Source organism: Oryza sativa, chromosome 1 (assembly GCF_034140825.1).
Source record: "Oryza sativa Japonica Group chromosome 1, ASM3414082v1".
NCBI lineage: Eukaryota > Viridiplantae > Streptophyta > Magnoliopsida > Poales > Poaceae > Oryza > Oryza sativa.
In genome coordinates, this window is record NC_089035.1 from 1440248 (window position 1) to 1464788 (window position 24541).

The 24541-nt window shown below is 45.9% G+C and overlaps 3 protein-coding genes across 4 annotated transcripts; all 3 read left to right on the plus strand.

Annotated features, from left to right (window-relative positions):
* The first annotated feature begins 226 nt into the window (after positions 1-226).
* Positions 227-4005, plus strand: LPR1 (multicopper oxidase LPR1 homolog 1-like). Its single transcript, NM_001401541.1, has 4 exons — positions 227-342; positions 1237-1514; positions 1626-3083; positions 3637-4005. The coding sequence occupies exons 2-4, from the start codon at positions 1278-1280 to the stop codon at positions 3688-3690; spliced, it is 1749 nt and encodes a 582-aa protein (NP_001388470.1). The 5' UTR covers positions 227-342; positions 1237-1277; the 3' UTR covers positions 3691-4005.
* Positions 4006-4216: 211 nt separating this feature from the next.
* On the plus strand, positions 4217-13910 carry LPR2 (multicopper oxidase LPR1 homolog 2-like). 2 transcript variants are annotated; one of them, XM_015766542.3, is made up of 4 exons: positions 4217-4776; positions 10899-12404; positions 12506-12558; positions 13186-13910. In XM_015766542.3, coding segments are annotated over exons 1-4 (1797 nt in total). In that variant the 5' UTR covers positions 4217-4539; the 3' UTR covers positions 13187-13910. The 2 variants fall into 2 exon arrangements, with proteins under 2 accessions (XP_015622028.1, NP_001388486.1); NM_001401557.1 differs by lacking the exon at positions 13186-13910 and having other exon boundaries at positions 4357-4776; positions 12506-12793.
* A 133-nt stretch (positions 13911-14043) lies between these two features.
* LOC4325982 (protein INVOLVED IN DE NOVO 2) lies at positions 14044-17541 on the plus strand. The gene is made up of 7 exons (XM_015766543.3): positions 14044-14241; positions 14405-15096; positions 15234-15415; positions 15724-15813; positions 15888-16175; positions 16315-16527; positions 17054-17541. The coding sequence occupies exons 2-7, from the start codon at positions 14415-14417 to the stop codon at positions 17279-17281; spliced, it is 1683 nt and encodes a 560-aa protein (XP_015622029.1). The 5' UTR covers positions 14044-14241; positions 14405-14414; the 3' UTR covers positions 17282-17541.
* Positions 17542-24541: the final 7000 nt, after the last annotated feature.

Here is a 24541-nt window from a genome sequence, read left to right on the forward strand (position 1 = left end):
GCTAATCCACACTAGCTACTCTTGGCGTCCTTGTCATGGATGACCGTTTCGGTTGCAGGCTTATAGCTCCCTTACCAACCAAGTCACGCCATTGTTAATCCTGTTTGGTTTGGTTTGGCTAGCTTTCCTGAAAATAAAAAACCACGGCAATGAACATTTTGTGGGACCCAATTGTCAGCCTCTGGACCAAATGGTATATATAGGGCCAAGCTGGGGGTACCTTGTCAAGATCCATACCTACCAACCAAACTTGAATTGGTATAGTAGTGTTGCCTCCAGCCTCCTCCTCCTCCAACCTCTCCCCCAACAAAAGCATTTCATAGCTTAATTCAATCATTATTGGTTCGTTACATTCTAGCTATTCCCATATATATTGCTTTAGTTTTCCTTAATTTTCATCTTTTTCTCTTCATTTGATACATGCGTGTGTGTGCTATTTACATATGCATTTTGTATATGATCGAAATTTTCTTCCATCGAGATATATAGGGTGATTAGTTTGAATCATGACAAATTTGCTTACAATTCGTTGCTGTAGTGGTGGTATCAATTACTACATGAGTACTGATCAATGTGTACGAGTCGTACATAACTTGATATGGAGTATATATATATTTCAGGTCGTGATCACGCATTGACAATTGTCCGGACCAATCATTAATCATATCCCAAAGCATGGTAGCCACTACTAATATTTGTTGGACGTGATAGATAGTGCGTTTGGCTTGTCTAGCTGTTTGCATACTCATATTCATATATATGGCGAGATAGAAGCACATCTATACTTGATTAAGTGATCATTAATCATCTATACTACATATCCATTTGGATTGTGTCATGATTAACTAAGTCACCACGCGTGGTTTAGTTTATCAAATCGTACCAACTAACGTTAGTGCCAACATCTAATTTTTCTTACATACATGCAGATGCATGACACAGTTAATTATCTAGCTAGTGGAAGCTCCACATATATAATCATATATACATACATGCATGGTGTACCATCTACTTAACATAACATGCATATATAGTGCTCATCACAAAAAAGTGCAAAGGATGATCGGTGTACATTTGGAGGCACATTATTTCCTGTCTCTTGAGAGTCTTTGACACACACAGCACTAGTTCACCACTTGATGGCTCAAGCACACTACATATATATCCTTGTTTTTTCAACAAAAAAGATATGGATTTTTTGTACTACTACTTATGAAGAAGCTATGCATAATGCAGAGGGAAAAGCAGCAAGAATTAAGGTGTAGCAACCTGCAAAAATGCGCGCCAAAGTGGAGCTAGCCGTCCTCCTCTTGGTCCTCGTCGGCGTCGCCGCCGGGACCCGGCCGCCGTCGGCGCCGCCGCCGGTGACGGAGGACACACTTCAGAAGGTGGCCGGCTCGCTGGAAATGTACGTCGACGAGCTCCCTCAGATGCCCAAGATCTACGGCTTCTCCATGAGACACGGTCACCCCTCTCCCATTCGTCTCACCATCGGCATGTACCAGAAGAAATGGGTACGCAAAATTTCGGACAAAATTTAGCTGCTTTTGATAAAATTTGTTAAAATTTAAATTTCATGTGAAGTTTAGGAGTTTTTGAATTTTTCCAAACCTTTTTTCAAATAGAAATTCCACCGCGACCTGCCGGCGAGCACCGTGTTCGTGTTCGGGACGTCGGCGGCGACGGCCACGTTCCCGGGGCCCACCATCGAGGCAGCGCAGGGGGTCCCACTGTCAGTGACGTGGCAGAACTACCTCCCCGCGCGCCACATCCTCCCGTGGGACCCCACCGTGCCCACCGCCATCCCGCGCCGCGGCGGCGTCCCCACCGTCGTCCACCTCCACGGCGGCGCCCACCCGCCGCAGTCCGATGGCAGCGCCTTCGCCTGGTTCACCGCCGGCTTCGGCGAGACCGGCCCGGCGTGGTCGACGCCGACGTACACCTACCCCAACGCGCAGTCCCCCGGCGTGCTCTGGTACCACGACCACGCCCTCGGCCTCACCCGCGCCAACCTCCTCGCCGGACTCCTCGGCGCCTACGTCATCCGCAACCCGGCGGTGGAGGCGCCGCTCGGCCTCCCCTGCGGCGATGAGTTCGACCGCGTCCTCATGCTCGCCGACCGGAGCTTCTACGCCGACGGCTCCATCTATATGAACTACACCGGCATCATCCCCAACATCCACCCGCAGTGGCAGCCGGAGTACTTCGGCGAGGCCATCACCGTCAACGGCAAGGCATGGCCGTTCCTCGCCGTCGCCCGCCGCCGCTACCGCTTCCGCATCATCAACACCAGCAACGCGCGCTACTTCAACCTCTCCCTCACCAACGGCCTCCCCTTCACCGTCGTCGGCTCCGACACCAACTACCTCTCCAAGCCGGTCACCGCGGCGAGCCTCCTCGTCTCCGTCGCCGAGACGTTCGACGTCGTCGTCGACTTCTCCCAGTCCACCAGCTCCGAGGCGGAGCTGGTCAACACGGCGCCGTACCCGTACCCCGACGGCCAAGCGCCCAACGACCTCAACGGCAAGGTGATGAAGTTCGTGATCTCGCCGGCGAAGGCGAAGGACACCTCCAGGGTGCCGGCGAAGCTGCTCGACTACGTCGCTGTCGCCGAGGAAGAGGCAGTGCAGAGGCGGTACATCGTGATGTACGAGTACGAGGACGCCGCCACCGGCAACCCGACACACCTGTACATCAACGGGAAGAGGCTGGAGGACCCGGCGACGGAGACGCCGCGGCCGGGGACGACGGAGGTGTGGGAGGTGATCAACCTGACGCCGGACAACCACCCGCTCCACCTCCACCTCGCGACGTTCCAGGCGACGCGCGTCCGCGGGCTCGTCGACGAGGACGCGTTCAAGGGCTGCATGGCGAAGCTCAACGACGCGGTGAGGTGCAACGTGAGCCGGCACGCCGTCGGCGAGGAGGTGGCGGTGCCGGAGCACGAGAAGGGGTGGAAGAACGTGGTCAAGATCGCGCCGGGGTACATGACGACGATCGTCGTCAAGTTCTTCATGGTCGACAGCGGCAAGCCGTACCCGTTCGACGCCACGGCCGAGCCCGGCTACGTCTATCACTGCCACGTAAGCATCGACACTTAATTAACTTTCTCTGCCACTTAATAATGTCTTAATTACTATTCCCTCCATCCCAAATTATAAGGTCTATATTTTTTTTACATGGTCTTCAATGATATACTTTAACTATTAATTTATCTTATGTTACGTTTCCAACAAATATAAAAAATTAGTATTACATAAAAGTATTTTAAAATATGAATCCAGTGATATAACATGCATGATATTTAACATATATATGATTAGTATGATTATTAGTAAAAAAAAGTTATTAAGTTTGGTTTTCCTTAAAAACAAAGCGCCCTGTGATTTAGGACGGAGGGAGTAACTGCCTCATCGTTTACTTGTCACAATTGGCCATTACTGTTTCAATTTTGACCATTTAAACGTTTGAAGTTTTATTATGTCTTTTAACCACACATAAAACTTTTGCATAAAAGACCAGCAGTCGAAGTTAAAAAAAAAAGCGAATAGTAACAAGAGGAAGTAACTACAGTTATATTTACAAATTTACATGTTGACACTAACACGTTTGTTTTTACTGTTTGATTGGTTGCAGATTCTGGATCATGAGGACAACGCCATGATTCGCCCGCTAAAGCTGATCAAATGAAGACATTTTTAAGGAAATGATGATCAGAGTACAAGAAGCAATCCAGTACCAAGTGTAAATGGGATCCCTGAACAGAGAAAAGCAATGAGATTATAATTTATTTTAGAAATTGTTTAAGATGTTGTATCACAATAACTTAATAAGCTGTAGGCCATGTGTTTGTACTTTGTAGGTAAAGTAAGCATTTGTTTTAGGAGACAGAAAGCAAAAAACTATGTCTCCTAAATTTGTCATAGTTGTCCTTCCTTTTTCACTCTGTTCTTCATGTATTCTTGACTCTGCTAAATGCCAAATAATGAAAGTTATTCTCTCCAACTTTCAGTCTTTTTCATGGAACCTCTCACATCCCAGAATTATATGCACTAAACAGAGCCCAGCATTTATTTTAACTTCAAAATTGCACTGAGCAAAACAGAAAAAAGAAATACGTATAACAAAAAAAAAAAGAAAAGGTTGTGCAACTGTGAATGATGGCCACAGAAAAAAAAGAGGAATCCAATAGACACAAAAGAATCCAAGCGGCATAAATCCAAACTAGCATTTCCATGCTTCGGAATAACCAGACAATTAAGAGGATATCAACAGGCCACATCTTTCTCCCAGCAAAGTTAAATTCGATGCCCACTATGCCACTATATATGAACAAATTCCTGGCCATCTCTTTCCATTCTCTCCTCACATCATCTTGATAGATTTTTTTTTTCACTCAATGGAAGCAAGAAAGAACCTAAACCAGAACCAAAATTAGGAGTCAAAAACACATTGGCTGAAAGGTCCAGCTTGTCCCATTGATCTCTCTTCACTGAAATCCAAAGAAACCAATCTAGGAGTACTATCTAGCTTGCTGCAATGGAGAAGAGAAGGTTTCTTGGAGTGTGCTTGCTTGTGGCAGTGTTGGTGTTGCGGGCGGCGGTGCTCGGCCGTGGTGACGACGGCGGCGGCGGCGGCCGGCTGCTGGACCCGGGCAAGCTGGAGATGTTCGTCGACGAGCTGCCGGACATGCCGAGGATGCGCGGCTACGGCGTGGCGGAGGGCGGCAAGCTCGTCGCCGGCAACCTCACCATCGGCATGTACGAGACCATGTGGGTAAGTACGTGAACAGAATTGCAGAAATGATACAGTTCCTGGCACTTGGATTTTCTTGTCTTCTCTCTTTAATTTGTTTTGATTATTATGTGACGCATATCGTGATGGCAACCTGAGTTTGGTACGATACGGTTGTTCATTTTATTCATAGCTCAGCCCTTGTTTATTTCCAAACTTTTTCTTCAAACTTCTAACTTTTCCGTCGCATCAAAACTTTTCTACACACACAAATTTCTAATTTTTTTATCACATCGTTTCAATTTCAACCAAACTTTCAATTTTAGCGTGAACTAAATACACCCTCAGTAGTAGTGAAAATTCTCAGAAATGAAAACGTTAGCTGAAAACTGGAAACAGTTCATGAAAAAGTAGGCAAAACCTGAAGATCTACTGCAGGTAGCTTAGTGCCTGAAAGTTTAAGTACAGACAGTAACTGCTGCCAAGTGCCAACTGAGCAGAAGCTCGTCATGCACTTCGGGCACTCTCGATCCTACTAGTACTAGCAAACTGGAGTAGCTATGCCTATACTACAGTATGGTCATTGCTAAAATTCTAGGCTTCGAGCACTTTTAGGACAAATGGACATTCTATTGTCTAGACAGCTCGAAAATGTTTGAAAGCTACGTGTATTTCTTCAGAAACAATTTTTTTAAGGATATTGCACTATATCTTTCAGCAGTAGTTGTACTGTATAACGTCTCTCAAAAACAAGATATCCAGACCTAATCAAATGATTTTTCTTTTAAAGAAAGGGGCTCACAAGTCACAAGAAACGCAAGTATTTTAGGACCTGGCCAATCCACAAATCACAGGGTCACGTACCACTAACTGCGGTTCACAAGAACTCTGCAAATCTTATTCACTCATAAGTCCTCATGCATAAAAGTAAGATCAGCCTCGGATTATGAAAGCAACACAAGCAGCTGATATTTCTTTTAGCACTGTTACTGCCTAAAATTTCATCACGAAGTCATCTTTAGTACAGTAGTGGTCTATTTTGCTTGAACGGTTACACTCAGAGGGCAATAAAGGTCCGAAGAAAATTTTTTGCATCAACAAACAATCCGTATTTCAAAGATGCAGCTGCTAATAGCCTACCATAACAAGTACAAAAATATCGCATTTCCTTTTTAGTTCCCCCAAATTTGATCTGATTAGTGACAGATGTTTGCACAAGAAAAGTAGGCCTACTCTGTGCTGTCATGCAGTGTCTTTGCAAAGTGGAGGGGGACCTCTGTTACTGTTAAATCCGATGTGGAAATCCTGTACTAAACTGAGCTAAATTTCACTCCATTCTTTTAAATCAGGATAAGATGATGCTGATTCTATTCTACAATCATGCTACAATTAAACATTTCAATCTTCAGAGGGACCCTCCTTTTCTACACTAGAACATCAGGACTTCCTAGAATTTCTTCAGCATCTAGCTTTTCAGAACTTTCTGTCTTTCTTTTACACACACAATTCTTAACTTTATCTGAAAAAACACACAACTCTTGTGATGAAATGGATCGCATTCACGGGCCACGACTGACCGCTCACTCACGTTGGAAGTCGTGACACAGGTCAGCCCCTGTCTGTGTCGCTCATGGCCCCCACCTTATCGTCAGAGATGAAAATGGCAGACCATTGTTCAGAGTTCTTCGATGGAATCCTTTCTACTTTCTCTGAATTCTCATTCACGTTAAACTTTAGGAAGACTTTCTAGCAGCATGATGAGTTTGTGCCTGTTTCACTTCTTCACAATGTCAGCATCCTAATGGCCAAATCGCAATGCACTAACCTTCAATTAGAAGCTAACTTGATATCTTGAGCACAGCAAAAGGTAGTTCAGAGTTTTGTAATCCCCTTTTCTGCTTTCTCTGAATCTCCAAGCAAATGCTGTACGGTATAGGTGTCCAAACGGGCGGCGCGGCCCGGCCCGGCACGGGCACGGTTCCGGCACGGCCCGTTTCGGCACGGCCCGTTAGGCACGGCTGATGAAACGGGCCGTGCCGTGCCGGCCCACGTGCCGAGCCGCCGGCCCAAGCACGGCCCGTGGATGGCCGGGCCGTGCCCGTGCCGGCACGGCACACCTGCGGCCCACGGGCCGTTCGGGGCACGGCGGCCCGTGAAGGCAGGCCGCCAGCCCGCCAGCCTGCAGTGCACAGTGTTTTTTTTTAAAAAAAAGCAAAGGAAATGTATAAGGAAAAAAAATTAAAAATGGAAATAAAATGTTTAAAAAAAAGTAATGATTTACTAATGTTAAAAAATGAAAAAATGGTATTTAAAAAATGGAAATAAAAGTTTTTTAAAAAAGTAATGATTTGCTAATGTTAAAAAAAAGAAAAAATGGTATTTTTTTTGTTGTGTTGAAAAATTTAAAAATATAGATTGTGATTCATTATTTTGAAATAATTTAAAGATAAATCCACACTTGCGAAAATATTGCAAAAGAATTTGTTAAAAATAGTAATGACCTTTATTGATGTTTATATCATTACAGGATACAATGATACATGCTGCCTCGTTAAAAACTTTGTCATGTAAAAACTCATAGGGGAAAATGAGAAAACCATGACAAAGAAAAGAGTACAGCTCAAAGGTCAGAACTACTTCTAACAAAATTCTACTGGGGTTGGTCTGGATCCAGGTAGAGTTGCTCGAACTGAGCAGCCAATTCTTGGTTGTCCGCAGTGTATTGGGCATGTTGTCGAGCAAGCTCCCAGTCTTTAACGCTTAGTAGCATTTCGACGTGGTCGCTGCGCAGAGTCGTCCTCCGGTCTTCGATGATTCGGCCGCATAGACTGAAGGCCGATTCGGAGGACACCGTCGACACGGGCACCGTCGACACATCCCGTGCTAGTTTTGAAAGCACAGGATATGTTATCTTGTGGTCATTCCACCACCCGAGGACGTTGAAATCTTGTGCTTCGTGGTGGATGGCGTCGCTGTCCAAATAACCGGACAACTCTTCGGCCACAACATGCGAAGAGGCGTCTCCACTTGTAGCCGACGAACTGCCACCACCTTGGATTGAACTTGAAGACGATCCACCCCAAATCCTACCCCACTGTATCTTCTTCTTACCTATAGTGGGGATAGGAGGGGGTCTCTGCTGGCGAACTTCCTGAAACTTTACTTCATATCTTCCAAAAACCTCATATAATTTACGTCTAACCTCAGTATAAAAAGAACTATAATCTACACCTATAGTATCTCCAACAAGTGATAAAATAGCAGACAATCCCCTTAATTTACACCTAGGATCTAAAACAAAAGCAAGAGCATACAACATAGGTATATTTTTCCAATATTTCAAATATTTTTGTTTCATGTGAAAGACAGGTTCAGTTAGAACGTCATCATTTTCGTATTCTTTAAATAAAGTAGCAATTTCAAGAAGGTTGTGCAAAATTATATTAGCAGTTGGATAATAAACTTGTGACAAAGTTAGAGTACAATCATAAAAAGTTTCTAGAAATTGGTAAAATTTTTGGACAATTGCCCAAACATGCTCGTTCAGTACTGAAGACCCGTCACTGTTTCTTGGGCCACCACGTGACTGAACAAAATCAGAAAGTAAACTACTATAAGGTAAAACAACTTTTAACATTAAATACGTTGCATTCCACCGATGCTCTGCATCGGTGGCAAACTTACGAGCTTTCACACCGGCCGCATTGCAAAAACCTCTTCCATGCAGCAATCCGCGGGTTAGAAGCAGTTAACCACGCGATTGCTTGACGAACAGCATCGATGTGGTCACCTACCCTCTTCATGCCAGTCTTAACAATCAAATTAATTATATGACATGCACAACGCTGATGGAGTAGAAAAGATTGAGCATACACACAAAATAAAGGTTGCAATATTTCAATAGCCCTAGAATTAGCAGATGCATTATCTAGGGTGACAGCAAATATTTTATCAGCAAGATTAAATTCATTAATTACTTCCCTAATTCTTTCAGCTATGTTTTCTCCTGTATGTGAGACATCTATTAACCTAAGCCCTAAAACTCTCTTTTGTAATTGCCAATCATCATCAACAAAATGAACAACTACGCTAAGATAATCCTCTCTAGCTCTACTACTCCATATATCTGAAGTAACACTAACAGAGAAAGTACATGTACTAAACAGTTCCTTAAGTGCAGTTGCTTCCTTGTGATAAACATTCTCTAAATCTCTAGTTGATGTTTGCCTACTCACAGCTTTAAACCTAGGGTTATGAGATTGCTGAATGTAATGTTCAAAAGCAGGGGACTCCCCAAAGTTCAGGGGTAAATCTTGCCTGGCGATTAACCGGACAAGAGATTCCCGAGCAACCATGGGATCGTACTCCCAACTGCGTACCGTACCGTCTGGGTTTACCATAAGTTGCTGCTGCCGGAGTTGTATTCCTTGCTTCTTGGCACACGACTCCGCATGGCGCTTGAGGTGACCTGTACCACCAGAAGAACGAGCAGATAAAATTTGCCTACATATTCTACAACGGGCTTTCGATACCTCCCTTCCGTCGGGGCATGTTTCCTTTATCTCGTCGAAGCTTTGCCACACACCGGAGGTTCTCGATCTCTTCGAGCCGGTGTGTGTCGAAACACTTCCGCTCGCGGTTCCGGAAAATCCTTCCGAAGCTGTCTCCGCCTGAACCGGTACCTCCTCAACGACAGCCGTATGAACCGGTACCTCCTCCACAGATGGTGGAGTTGGAGCCGATCCGGAGGTACCGTCAAACCCCGACATGTAGTTGGGGTCGAAATCACCCAAGGTGAACGACGGCGACTGGTATGGAAAGTTCGGATCCATTCTGAAAATTTAAACCGACATAAACAAATTTTCGAATATTTATTGAATTCACAAACACAATACAAATAATACACAAATTTGAATATTACTTACATCTTTCCAACCGCGAGCTCTTCAAACCTCTGCGATCAAACTGTTGAACTACGAAACTAATTTTGATTTTTGACAAAATTTGAGCAAATTTTGTCAAAATCAAAAAAAATGCACACTTGAGAACAAAGAGAGCACTTAAAACACTTGAGAGCACAAGATGAGGAGTGTGGGATGAGGAGAAATGGCTGGGGTTCATGCCCTATTTATAGGGCGAAATTTGAGATTTTTTGGAATTTTTTCGAAATTTTTATGAATTTTTTAGCCTCCCAACGGTTATTTTCAAATTTGAACGGTCAAATAGCCGTTAGTGCCACGTGGCGCCTTCCCATTCGACCGCCGCCCGCCCTGTCCGCGCCTGACGGGCCGCCGGCGTGCCGTGCCGTGCCGGCCCGCTACAGTAGCCGTGCCGTGCCGTGCCGGCCCGCGGGCTCGGCCAGCGGCCCAAGCACGGCACGGCTACTCGTGCCGTGCCGGCACGGCCCGTTACTGTAGCAGGCCGTGCCGGGCCGTGCCTGCTACAGGTTCGGCCGTGCCCCGGGCCGCCCGTTTGGCCCGGCCCATTTGGCCACCTCTACTGTACGGTAACTCTTTAGACTTTCCTGCAGCAATGCAGAATGATGCGTTTATATCCGTCTCACAGTGCCAACATCGTATATTGCTGTAATACACTAATACATTGACTTCAGATTAGGAGTTAGTAATAATTGCGTAATGTAATTTTTTTATGGTTAACTGTGTAATGTACTCCTCAGGGAGTCCGGGTTGATAATATTAGTCGTTTTGGATAAGGGTAAAATTAAACTTTAAAATCTTTGACTACAAATAATTTCTAAAATATTCATCTTAAAAATATGAAAATCATATGTAGATTAGTCTTAAAAAGTACTTAAAATCATATATTTGTTAATATTTCTATATATATTATAATAGAAAATAATTAATCACTCCGTTTCACAATGTAAATCATTTTAGCATTTTCCACATTCATGTTGATGTTAATGAATCTAGGATATATATGTCTAGATTCATTAACATTAATATGAATGTAGGAAATGCTACAATGACTTACATTGTGAAACGGAAAAAGTATCAAAATTACTTTTTGAAGACCGTACCTTTATCCAAAACGATAAGTATTATCAACCCGGAGGAAGTAATTTTGTAATTTTGTAAATGCAATAGATAGTAGTGCTAGAGAAGTGAAATTGTTTTTTTTGAACCATTGTTTTTTTTTGGCAGAAATTCCACCGCGACCTTCCGGCGACGCGAGTCTTCGCCTACGGGACCAGCAAGGAGACCGCCACGGTGCCGGGCCCCACCATCGAGGCCATGCAGGGTGTCCCCACCTACGTGACGTGGACCAACCACCTCCCGCCACGTCACTTCCTCCCGTGGGACCCCACCCTCACCGCCGCGGCACCTGGCAGCGGCGTCCCCGCCGTCGTCCACCTCCACGGCGGCGTGCAGCACTCCGGCTCCGACGGGCACTCGCTCGCCTGGTTCACCGCCGGCTTCGCCGCCACCGGGCCGCGCTTCTCGTCGCCGGCGGCGTACGAGTACCCCAACCAGCAGCCTCCCGGCAACCTCTGGTACCACGACCACGCCATGGGGCTCACCCGCGTCAACATCCTCGCCGGCCTCCTCGGCGCGTACCGCGTGGCCTCCCCGGCGGAGGAGGCGGCGCTCAACCTCCCCTCCGGCGAGGCGTTCGACCGCAACCTGGTGCTGTTCGACCGCGACTTCCTCGCCGACGGCTCGCTGTTCATGAACCGCACGGGGAACAACCCGAGCGTGCACCCGCAGTGGCAGCCGGAGTACTTCGGCGCCGTCGTCGTCGCCAACGGCAAGGCGTGGCCGTACCTCCGCGTCCGCCGCCGCCGCTACCGCCTCCGCATCCTCAACGCCAGCAACGCGCGCTTCTTCCGCCTCTCCCTCTCCGGCGGCCTCCGCTTCGTTCACGTCGCCTCCGACTCCGTCTACCTCGCCAGGCCGGTGCCCACCCGCGCGTTCCTCCTCGCGCCGTCCGAGATCGCCGACGTCGTCGTCGACTTCGTCGAGTCCGGCAACGCCACGGCGATCGTCCTGCGGTCCGACGCCCCGGCGCCGTACCCCGGCGACCCAGGCGACAAGGCGGAGACCGTGCCGGTGATGAAGTTCGTGATCGACGACGACGACGACGCGTTGTCGACGGAGCCGGACACGTCGAGCGTGCCGGCGAGGCTGACGTCGCCGTCGCAGTACGCCAAGCCGGACGCGAGGGAGGCGGTGCTGATGCGGCGGATCGCCATGTACGAGTACACCAAGGAGGGCACCGACGAGCCGACGCACCTGTACCTGAACGCGAGGTCGTACATGGACCCGGTGACGGAGACGCCGAGGGAGGGGACGTCGGAGCTCTGGGACGTGATCAACCTCACCGACGACAACCACCCGCTTCACGTCCACCTGGCGCTGTTCGTGGCGCTGGAGCAGAGGTCGCTGCGGGACGTCGACGACCTCAAGGAGTGCATGATGGCGCGGGGCAGCGGCGGCGGCGGCGCGGACGCGTGCGGGCTGGAGCGGCACCTCGCCGGCGGGAGGAAGCACGTGGTGCCGAAGCAGGAGCGCGGGTGGAAGAACGTGTTCAAGGTGCGGCCGGGCACGGTGACGAGGCTGCTGGTGCGGTTCCGGCCGCTGTCGCCGCCGGACAGCCGCCGCTTCCCCTTCGACGTCGCCGCCGGCCCCGGCTACGTCTACCACTGCCACGTAAGTACAACTACACTGCTCCGATGATCTATTTGTTAACTTTTTTTAACGATCAATTAATCAGCTAAAGATTTACTTAGCTTGTTCGGTTGGAAATGCAGATTCTGGACCACGAAGACAACGAGATGATGAGGCCGATGAAGATTGTGCGCTAGTACGTGTCCATAGGAATTATGTATGCACTTCAGTAACATAATTTTGTGCCATACTCCTACATAGGATTGGGATCCTCTGACGTTCTGACGACGTGGTGACTGACATGTGAGCCCCACCGCTTGTGGGCCCACCTGTCAGTGACCACGTCCGTGTGCAGTTCACGTTAGAGGATCCGGTTCCTCCTATATATGTGTATCTACCCACGTGAACATACACATGTGCATTTCAAAGCCATGTCACCATCTCAATTAGACATTCCATTTGCATTTACACGCACGTATTAGTGTACTACCATTCTAGAAGTACTACATTCGTTTTATATTATAAGACTTTCTAGCATTACATGCTAATAAATCTAGACATATACACATGCCTAGATTTATTAACATCTATATAAATGTGGGCAATGTTAGGGCAGTAACAGTGCAAGCACCTCGTTTGAGTTACCTCGTATGTCACGTAAGATAGATACACAACGAATCTACACCTCCCACGATACAGGTTACTATACGAGATCCCCAAAACCAACCACCCAACCCATTCTCTCTCCTACTTTTCCCTTTCTCTCTCTCTCTCACTTTCCCCTGTCTCTCAGTCTCACACACTTTCCCCTTTCTCTTTACAGGAGTGGTACACGCGATGGTGGTGGTCGACTGGTCGTTGTCGTCGTCGCCGACGCGGCGTCGTCGTTGCCCGCGGCGGCGCGTGCCATCCCCGCCAGCCCGACTCTCCCTTTTCCCGGCGCGCCGCCTGCCCCAACACCAAACAGCGGCGGCATCCTTAGGCCTTAGCGAAGAAGCGGCGATGCGTCCTCGCCCCGCCCTCCTCACCGACGGCGGCGGCGTGGATCTGGAGCGGATCTGGCCTAGAGCTCGACAGCACCGACCGGACCTCACCCGGCGCGGGGTGGTGCCGACTGGACCTCGCCCGGCGCGGGTGGCGCCGGAGGACATGGAGCTCTGGCGGCGGTGGAAGAATCCGAGCTCGGCATGGCATCCTCCTCCCCCGGCTTTGTTTCAACTTTTTTAAGAATCCAAGCTCTGCACATGTGTTTGTTTCAGCTTTTGAAGCATTTGTTTTAGCTTTTTCAAGTGAGTTCCTCGCGTCCTTGTTAAGGGACGAAAGCCTTAGCGAAGGAACGAGGGCCCACACCCTCTCTCCTCCACGACATCACACAGCCTATGTGGAGAGGTTAAAGCAGCCCGCCACGGTGGTACACTGTGAAGGGCCTTAGAAAGTCTTATCACCTGAAACGCAGGTAGTAGTATTCTATACTGCAGTTTTGTTTTATTTTTTTTAAAAAAACAATAATCATGTGAACAGAACAGATAGTACTGTTATCTGTTGGCACTTAGGGCTTTTTGGCGACCAGCTGCTTTGAGATTCGGACAGGACACGAGTCGCACGAAGGGACATGCCCCTTCCGGATCAGAGGGGTCCCGTGCTATCCGTGTTAAATTTCCTTGCACCACTTGCGTTGTTCGAACGCGACGGCGCGGCACTGATCGTGTCTCCTCCCCTCCCCCATCCGCCTCACTCACTAAACAACTCCGCGTCGATCACCCAACCACGCCCGCCGCCGCCGCCGCCTCTCGCCGGAGACCTCCTCTCACCACCACCGTCGTCATCGTCGTCGTCACCCTCCTCCTCCTCCACCGCTCCGGGTTGATCTACTTCGAAGGTGAGAAAGCGGAACCCTAGCTAGCTTCCTTGTGGTTTTGAGGGTTTTGGTGTGGTTTAGTTAACCTGCCCCGAAATCCTTCTCTCTCCCGAGCTTGGATTGATTTTTCTTTTTTCATTTTCCAACGTTTTCCCCTCCGATTGCTCTGGATTCGGGGTTCCAGCCGAGCCTCCATGCCGGACGCCAGGTCCGCCGCCGAGAATGCAAGCCGCCACCACCACCACCACCACCGTGCCCACGCCATCGCCGACCGCTCGGAGCGTGGGTTGCCTGAGGAGCATTCACGGGGCAGCGTGGACGAGCGGTTCGTCTTCCCATGGATGGGGATTCTGGTGAACGTGCCTACCGAGTGGAAGAACGGGCGGCAGGTTGGGGAGAGTGGGAACCGCCTCAAGGAGGGATTCGCGCGGTTCTGCCCACACAAGGTCATCCCGTTGTGGAATCACAGGGGTCACACGGGGAACGCCATTGTGGAGTTCGCCAAAGACTGGACCGGTTTCGAGAACGCGCTCGCGTTCGAGGTCCACTTCGAGCAACAAGGGTATGGCAGGAGGGCATGGATGGGGAACAAGTACAGGGGGTCACAGATGTTTGGGTGGGTCGCCAGGGCCGATGATCACAACTCTCCGGGGCCGATTGGGGTTTATCTGCGCAAGAACGGTGATCTCAAGACTGTTGCTGATCTTGAGAATGAAGGAACACGCAAGACTGACAAGCTTGTTGCCAATTTGGCTAGCCAGGTTGAGGTCAAGAAAAGGCATGTGGAGGAGCTTGAATCTCAGTACAATGAGACCACAGCGTCACTTGAAAGGGTGATGGAGCAAAGGGAGCAGCAGCTCCAGGCTTACAATGAAGGTGTGTGCTCATCTTTTGCTGTTTACATTTATCCCCCGTGTGATGTTAGCTATCATTAGATATGAATTTCCCTCAATTTTAGCACACCTGGAGCTTTGAGCTGTTTAATGTTCCTCTTCTTTAACATTCTTAACCAGAAATTCGTAAGATGCAAGACCTTGCGCTCAGACATTCACAGAGGATCATGGATGAGAATAAGAAGCTGCGTTCAGATTTGGAATCCAAGATGCAACTACTTGACTCAAGGTCCAAGGAGCTTGACAAGCTAGCTGTCCAAAGTAACTCTGACAGAATGAACCTTGAGAAAGAGAAGGAAAAGGTATGTGATGTCCTGTTTCTATTCTTGATCTTTTTCTTGTCCCATAAGAAAGATACCAGTATTTCTTTTTTGTTGTTGTTGTCATGCTACATTGTTTTACCACATTTTACATTGCAGAATGTTAATTTAGCAATAGGAATTTTGGGTAATGCAGATGTTATCTATGTATCATTTTACTTTGTAAGGAGGTAATGGTGCTAATTGCTAGTAAATAGCGACAAATTTAGGGTGTTGCTTGTTAATTCCTCTGTATTGTAGATTTGCAGTATGCATGTAACTCATGCCAGGTTGTTGTGGTTTGAATACAGAACGATATTAAAACTAAGCATCTTAAGATGGCAACATTGGAGCAACAAAAGGCAGATGAAAGTGTGCTGAAGCTTGTGGAAGAACACAAGGTTTGGATCTTATTCACTTTAGTTAGTTTTCAGAAGCCATTTTGAATGAATGCCTTATTGCGTGGAAAATGCAGAGGGAGAAACAAGCTGCTCTAGACAAGATTCTCAAGTTAGAGCAGCAGTTGAATGCTAAGCAGAAGCTTGAGTTAGAAATACAACAGCTTCAGGGCAAATTGGAAGTAATGAAGCATATGCCAGGTAAAGAAGACTCCGAAGCGAAGAGTAAAATACATGAACTCAGTGAGGAGCTAAAAGATAAGTATGCTGAAATGGAATCAATAGAGTCACTCAATCAAGCACTGGTTATCAAGGAAAGACAAAGCAATGATGAGCTGCAACATGCCCGGAAGGTGCTGATAGAAGTAAGTTGCCTGTGTTGTTTGACCACATGCCCAATATTAGTTATGTGACATTTTATTGATGATGACACCTATGGTTCCGTTGTTTTAACATCGGATCTCAAGATCATTCCCTCCTTTTGATATGTTGTATGCTCTGCAGGGCTTCCAAGATATTATAGTTGGTCGAACAAATATAGGCATCAAGAGAATGGGTGTGATTGATTTCAAAGCATTTACAAATGCTTACAAACAGAGATCCTTAGAAGAGGATGCAGATGTTAGTGCTGCAGAGCTTTGTTCTCTCTGGGAAAATGAGATTAAAAATTCAGACTGGCACCCTTTTAGGGTTGTCATGGTCGACGGTAAAGAGATGGTAGGAATCCCTTTACTATTGCTTTTACATACTTGCTGTGGATTAGTTTGTTATCTTGAATATTCAATTTTATGGAGGAATCCCAGTTTTACTGCAATATTGCATTCACATATACTTGCACAATGTCTGCACGTTGCGACGGGTCTAAACTTAATATTTTAAGTCTAAAATACAAGATACAGACACAGTAAGCAAATGCCTGTCCTCAATTCCAAAACTTGTAGGCATACTTGTACTAGTAATCGTGGGCACTTAGTGAGGTAGGCGCATCTCAATTACAGCATGCATTCTTTTGTTCCACGTGTTACCTAATGTGGTAAGAATTAGTATCGCACTTAAGGTTCGGAAAACATTTGGTCTGTGCAATTCATGTGGATTACTGGTTAAATTAGTGGCGAGGTCTTTGAGCACTCTCAGTCTAGCTGTTAGTCTTCATGTCTTTCATTTAAACTAACCCATTCATTGCATGAGGGACTCTGGCTACTTATTTGAATGTACCATCTAATGGTGTGTGGTCTGGTGTTAGGAAATTCTTTCTGAAGATGATGGGAAACTTTGCGAACTTAAAGAAGAGCATGGTGAAGAAATCTGTGCCATGGTAACAAAAGCACTGCTAGAACTTAACGAGTACAACCCCAGTGGCCGCTATCCTGTACCAGAGCTTTGGAACTTCAAGGAGAACCGGAAAGCAACACTCAAAGAGGTCGTCCAATACGTCCTCAATCAGTGGAAGAAGAACAAGAGGAAGCGTTGAGCCCAGGGGTATAACTCCTAATGATGAGTCGGCTAGACTGATTAAAAGCATTGTTATGGCATGGACATTGTGAATGCCTGCTAATTTTAGACTGAGGGGTTCGATCTATCTGTGTTTGTATGTTGCTGTTGAACCAATGATCCTCTGTAGGTATGGTATGCTCCATATCTATGTGGTTGGGCGCTGATCTGCAAATTAACTTACAGAACCACTGCGACCAAGCTTGCAGTTCATATGGAGTATATTGATTTGTTTTGCAATGCTTGCGTGATTCTTGACCCAGTAAACTGTTCTGAACATTCTGCCAGTGAGATACGTAACTTGTTTGGACTACTGTTGTTAATCTTTCCTCCATGTGCATGCTGATCAGGTAGTACATTTTATTGATGTGCGCGCTGTTCTTTTCTTTTTTTTGTTGGCTCATCTAATTGCAAAGCATGAGGCTTGTGAGGCAGATTATATTTGTCTTTGGTAATGTTAGATAAGATTGAAGTGCCTGTAGTACACTGGTGGAGAAACCATCTTTCGTCGGTCGGCCGATTTCCACAATAGTCCCGGATGCAATAAAAACCGGGGCTAAAGATGATCTTTAGTCTCGGTTCAAAAGGGTAAAGGGCATATTTGATCTTTAGTCCCGGTTGGTAACATCTTTAGTCCCGGTTCGAATGCTGTCAGGGCATGTCAGGCTCCCCCGGGATCTTTAGTCTCGGTTGGTATTGGTATTACCAACCGGGACTAAAGATCGTAACTTTAGTCCCGGTTGGTAATACCAACCGGGGCTAAAGATCCTGGTGATCTTTAGCCCCGGTTGGTGCTACCAACCGGGACTAAAGTCTCACCCCTATATATATGTCTTCTTCCTCCTCCAGCTGCCCGAGTAAGCTTCAAAATTTCTTCAAAAAAGAGGGGAGGTCATGCCAAAATTTCTATTGAATTTATTTTGATGATTACATACAAATCGGAGGTGCCTAAAAGGTTTGCAACTTCATCCTCCAATGTTTTTTTTTGTCATACTACATTTGCACCTATGTTTTGCACACTTTTTTTTTTCTCCAAAATTTAGTTGTAAGTTGATGAGAGAGAAAATGTGTGTGGGGAAGAAAGAATATATAGAAATTTAGTTCATTTGCTAAACAAGGTTTTATAAAATAGTTGAGAAAGAAAACTCTAGTGAAAGTTAATCTTAAATAATAGAAAACAAACTAAAATAAAAATTAAAAGAAGTAAAACACATTAAAATTAGTTTAAAACTTTACAAATAGTTTTTAAGAATTATTTGGTGTAATATTTTATGATTTTTGTATGAATAAAGATATCTTATAATTATTGTATGACTGTCATTATTGTAAGAATAATTATTTGTATACGGTTTTTTTTTGACTCATGTAGATGGATCGGCAATGGATGTACGCTGACCGGCGGTCCAAAGAGTTTATTGACGGCGTGCACTATTTTTTGAGAGTGGCCGAAGCTAACAGGCAAAGGGGTTTTATTTGTTGTCCATGCAATAATTGTAAGAATCAGAAGGAGTATTCTGCATCCAGGACTATTCATTTCCACTTGTTTGAGTCGGGGTTCATGCCAAGCTATAATTGTTGGACATCCCACGGAGAGCAAGGTGTTGAAATGGAAGAAGATGAAGTGGAAGACGACAATATTCCGGACTTTGCTCAGTATGTTGGATTTGAAGAAAATCAAACGGGCGAGGAGGAAATAGCTGCTGATGGTAACGACGTTGCGGATGATCTTGGTCAGATGTTGCAGGACGCCAGGGAGGACTGCGAAAGTAAAAAGGAGGCCCATAAATTGGACAAGATGTTGGAGGACCACAGAACTTCGTTGTACCCAGGTTGCGAGCAGGGGCACAAAAAGTTGGATACCACTCTGGAGTTCTTGCAATGGAAGGCAAAAAATGGGGTTAGTGACAAGGCATTTGGCGATTTATTGAAACTCGTCAAGAACATTCTTCCGGGGGGAAACAAATTGCCTGAGACAACGTACGAGGCTAAGAAGATAGTCTGCCCGTTAGGACTGGAAGTTCATAAGATTCACGCATGTCCGAACGATTGTATCCTATATCGCGGTGAGGAGTATGAGAACCTAGAAGCATGCCCTGTTTGCAAAGCACTACGATACAAGATTAGACGAGACGATCCAGGAGAAGTTGACGGGCAGCTAACAAAGAAGAGAATTCCTGCTAAGGTGATGTGGTATTTCCCTATAATACCACGGCTAAGGCGTTTGTTCAGGAACAAGGGGAATGCTAGAATATTGCGATGGCACGCTGAAGAGCGTCAACATGACGGGATGCTGAGACACCCCGCCGATGGTTCGCAGTGGCGAAACATCGACAGAAAATTTAAAGAATTTGGAAAGGACTCACGAAACATACGGTTTGGTTTGAGTACGGATAGCATGAATCCTTTTGGAGAAATGAGCAGCGGCCATAGCACTTGGCCCGTTATGATGTGTATCTACAACCTCCCCCCTGGCTATGCATGAAGAGGAAGTACATAATGATGCCGATTATTATTCAAGGCCCCAAGCAACCTGGTAACGACATCGATGTGTACCTAAGACCACTGGTCGAAGATCTTAAACAGTTGTGGAAGAAGGAAGGTGTCCCCGTGTGGGACGAGGACAAACATGAGGAGTTTAACCTACGAGCGCTGCTGTTCGTAACCATCAACGATTGGCCTGCACTTAGCAACCTATCCGGACAGTCCAACAAGGGGTACAAGGCTTGCACTCACTGTATGGATGAAACAGAAAGTACATATCTTAAGCACTGTAGGAAGGTTGTATACATGGGTCATCGTCGATTCCTTGCAGCAAACCACCCGGCACGGAAGAAAGGCAAGCACTTCGAACATAAGGCCGACCACCATACGAAGCCTAAACATCGCAGCGGGAAAACAGTGTTTGCTATGGTTAAAGATCTTAAAGTAGTGTTCGGAAAGGGGCCTGGAAGCCAGCCTATAGAGAGCGAAGATGGTCACGCGGCGATGTGGAAAAAGAACTCTATATTTTGGGAGTTACCATATTGGGAATTGTTGGACGTACGCCACGCAATCGACGTGATGCACCTCACTAAGAACCTTTGCGTAAATCTTCTTGGCTTCCTAGGTGTATACGGAAAGTCGAAAGATACACTGGAAGCACGTAATGATCTGAAGCATATGGAACAACGCGGCGACCTTCACCCGGAACCAAAGGAGAAAGGAAGCCATTACTTGAGTCCAGCCAGCTACACTCTTAGAAAGGCAGAGAAGGAAAGTATGTTTGAATGCTTGGAGAGCATAAAGGTACCGTCTGGATACTCCACGAATATCAAGCGAATAATAAGCACGAAGGAGAAGAAGTTCACAAACCTAAAGTCTCATGACTGTCACGTGTTGATGACACAACTGCTACCAGTTGTAATAAGGGGTATCCTTCCAGACAATGTCCGGGCAACAATAACAAAGCTATGTGCATTCATGAACGCAATTTCGCAGAAGGTCATCGATCCGGATAGATTAGAAGCCCTTCAGAATGAAGTGGTGCAATGTCTCATCAGTTTTGAGTTGATATTTCCACCTTCATTTTTCAATATAATGACGCATCTGCTTTGTCACCTTGTGAAAGAGATCCGTATTCTCGGGCCTGTGTACCTACACAACATGTTTCCTTTCGAGAGGTACATGGGCGTTCTGAAGAAGTATGTTCGTAACCGTGCTCGTCCAGAGGCAAGCATCGCCAAGGGTCATGGAACAGAGGAGGTCATCGAATTTTGCGTAGAATTTATCGAAGACCTTCGCCCAATCGGGGTACCTGAATCACGCCATGAAGGGAGACTACGGGGAAAGGGAACTCTCGGAAGGAAAGCAATAATGACGGTAGACAACAATTTATTCCGTAAAGCCCATTTCACTGTTCTGCAACACTCTTCATTGGTAGCTCCTTACATCGAGGAGCACTTGGCTCTAGTTCGCGCCAGGAACATCGGTAAGTCCGATGCATGGATTACACAGCATCACATTGATACTTTCCCCACGTGGCTACGACAACATCTCATGGGTAACGAGTCGATCAACCAACAACTTGCCTTCCTAGCGAGGGGACCGTCTGGGTCGATCGCGACATTCCAGGGATATGAGATCAATGGGTACACATTCTATACGAGAGCCCAAGACATGAAGAGCATGAACCAAAACAGCGTTGTTCGTGTCGATGCCATGGGACACGATGGAACAACTGCCACGTATTACGGTGCCATCGAGGATATATGGGAACTTGACTATGGTGCTCTCAAGGTTTCTCTGTTTCGGTGCTAATGGGTTAGGTTGACTGGTGGAGGCGTAATGATTGATGACAGTGGTATGACAACTGTTGACCTTAACAAGGTTGGATACTCGGACGAACCTTTTATCCTTGCCAATGATGTAACGCAAGTCTTTTTCGTGAAGGACATGTCTAGCAAAGGAAAGAAGGGCAGAGGGCCTGACGAGCCTAAGCGTCAAGTGGTTCTCCCAGGCAAAAGAAAAATCGTCGGAGTTGAGGACAAGACTGACGAGGATTACGATAAGTTGGATGGGCAACCCCTTTCACGGTGACGATTGACCCTAGCATCCTCCTATCAAATGAAGACACCCCTTACTCACGCAGCGATCACAAGGAGGGAACAATAGTGAGGAGAAAGTACGTGCGGTCAACCGTCACCGCCGATGTAATGCCGTAATTATTGTGTACACGATGTAAACTATTTTGGATGTATTGATTATCCATATAAATCAATTGATGTATGGCATAATTTACTATCATTCATATGCTACATTTAATTGACTATCATTCATATGCTAATTATAATTGACTAGAGAATTTTTAAAAGTATTAAATCATACATGTGGCATTTATAGATGTTAATTAGAGTTTTTCACAATTTAATTTACTATCTTTCATATGCTACTTATATATGACTATTCGAATTTTTAAAAGGTTTAAATCATGCATGTGGCATTTACATATGTTAATTAGAGTTTTTAACATTTAATTTAATATAATTCCTACGCTAAGTATATATGATGATTACAATTTTTATTAATTTTAAATCATGCAGTATGTACATACATATCTTAATTAGAGTTTTTACCAATTTAATAATATCATTCATATGCTAAGTATATATGATTATTGGAATTTTTATTAATTTTAAGTCATATATTTGCTTATTACGATTTATCCACTTAATTTATTACAGACAAAAATAATTTTTCGAAGTAATTGTCATTAATCTTTGTACTTTAAATAATGTTAATGCATTAACTTCTATTTTAGAAACACATATGTAAGCGAAAATAATATGCAGTGCTATAATCTTTAGTCCCGGTTCTTAACCCTAACCGGGTTTAAAAAGAATTTGGAAATAGCGAGAAAAGATCTTTACTCCCGGTTGATGAGAACAACCGGGACTAAAGATATCTTTAGTCCCGATTGTTGAGAACAACCGGGAGTAAAGATCTTTTCTTTACTCCCGGTTGTTCTCATCAACCGGGAGTAAAGATCCGGGGGTATATATTTTTCCGGTGCGCCCTCGTCTTCTCCACCAACACTTAACGTTTTCGGCCGATCGATCTCTCTCGGCCTCTCTCCTTCTCCACCACTGCCTAGGGCAAATCCCCGCGCCGACGCCGCCGTATCTCGCCGTCGTCTCGAGCTCGTCGTCCTCGCCGCCGCCTCCGCCTCCTCCGCCGCCGCCGCATCTCTGGGGTGAGAGCAGCCGCCGCCTCTCCCTTCATCGATCTCCGATCTCGATCTCTCTCTCCGTCGAGCCGCCCGCCATGAGACGCCACGCCACGACGACGCCGCGCCACGCCGCCGCCGCCACGCCACGCCGCCGCCTTCGCCGCCGCGCAACGCCGCTGCCGCATGCAACGCCACGCCGCCGCCGCCGTCGCCACGCCGTCGCCGCCGCCGCCGCCACGCCGCCGCGCAAAGCGCCGGCCCGATGCCGCCACACCGCCGTTAACGAACACGTCAACGAGAACGAACACGTCAACGTACGTTGCCGCGAGAACGTGAATGAGAACGAGAACGATCGAACGAACGAGAGCGAGAACGAACACGTCAACGTACGTTGCCACGAGAACGTGAACGAGAACGAGAACGATTGGACGAACGAGAGCGAGAACGAGAACGATCGAACGAATTAACGTGAACGAGAACGACAACGAACGTGAACGAGAACGAACGTGAATGAGAACGAGCGAACGAACGTGAACGAGCTAGGGAACGTGAACGAGCGAACGAACGTGAACGTGAAATGCAATATATATATATATGTTACTTCGCATTTATCCTAATACATATTTTTTGTATCTTGCAGAAAAGATGTGTTGTCGGAGTCGTCCCTCAAGCCGGAGTGGAAGAGCTAGCCCTAGAAGGAATTCGTGCAGGCAAGTGACGTAATAATATAAATGATTGTTATATTTGTAATGCAATTAAGAATATTAGACTTGTAATTAGACTTAGCATATAAGATTGTGTAGTGTTCTAATATTATTTGAGTTTTAATATAAGATTATTTTATTGCAAATTAGACTTAGTATGTAATTATTGACTACGGAATTGGTGCGACTCCTAGCAATTGACTATTGTAATCTTAATTAGACTTAGCATATACGCGCGAAACACTTAGCATACATGACTATTTTAGTCTTAGCATGTAATATTATTTGAGTTTTAATATAAGATTATTTTATTTATAATTAGACTTACTATATAATTATTGACTACGGAATTGGTGCGACTCATAGCAATTGACAATTTTAGTCTTAATTAGACTTAGCATATACGACAGTTACACTTAGCATACATGACTCTTTCAGTCTTAGCATGTAATATTATTTGAGTTTTAATATAAGATTACTTTATTTGTAATTAGACTTAGTATGTAATTATTTACTACGGAATTGGTGCGACTCCTAGCAATTGACTATTGTAGTCTTAATTAGACTTAGCATATACGCACGAAACACTTAGCATATACATGACTATTTTAGTCTTAGCATGTAATATTATTTGAGTTTTAATATAAGATTATTTTATTTGTAATTAGACTTAGTATATAATTATTTACTAGCTAGGGTTGTATAATATACGTCACCTAGACTTAGCTTATATCACGATTTGTAATTAGACTTAGCACGTAAGGTTGTGTAGGGTTCTAATGTACGACATTTACACTTAGCATACATGACTTAGATTGTTAAAACATAAATG

Coding starts and splice junctions, on each gene's coding strand:
- LPR1 (NM_001401541.1), top strand. CDS start 1,278: ATGCGCGCCAAAGTGGAGCTAGCCGTCCTCCTCTTGGTCCTCGTCGGC. Junction 1,515..1,625: donor GCATGTACCAGAAGAAATGG/GTACGCAAAATT, acceptor TTTTTCAAATAG/AAATTCCACCGCGACCTGCC. Junction 3,084..3,636: donor GCTACGTCTATCACTGCCAC/GTAAGCATCGAC, acceptor GATTGGTTGCAG/ATTCTGGATCATGAGGACAA.
- LPR2 (XM_015766542.3), top strand. CDS start 4,540: ATGGAGAAGAGAAGGTTTCTTGGAGTGTGCTTGCTTGTGGCAGTGTTG. Junction 4,777..10,898: donor GCATGTACGAGACCATGTGG/GTAAGTACGTGA, acceptor TTTTTTTGGCAG/AAATTCCACCGCGACCTTCC. Junction 12,405..12,505: donor GCTACGTCTACCACTGCCAC/GTAAGTACAACT, acceptor TTGGAAATGCAG/ATTCTGGACCACGAAGACAA.
- LOC4325982 (XM_015766543.3), top strand. CDS start 14,415: ATGCCGGACGCCAGGTCCGCCGCCGAGAATGCAAGCCGCCACCACCAC. Junction 15,416..15,723: donor TTGAGAAAGAGAAGGAAAAG/GTATGTGATGTC, acceptor GTTTGAATACAG/AACGATATTAAAACTAAGCA. Junction 16,176..16,314: donor CCCGGAAGGTGCTGATAGAA/GTAAGTTGCCTG, acceptor TATGCTCTGCAG/GGCTTCCAAGATATTATAGT.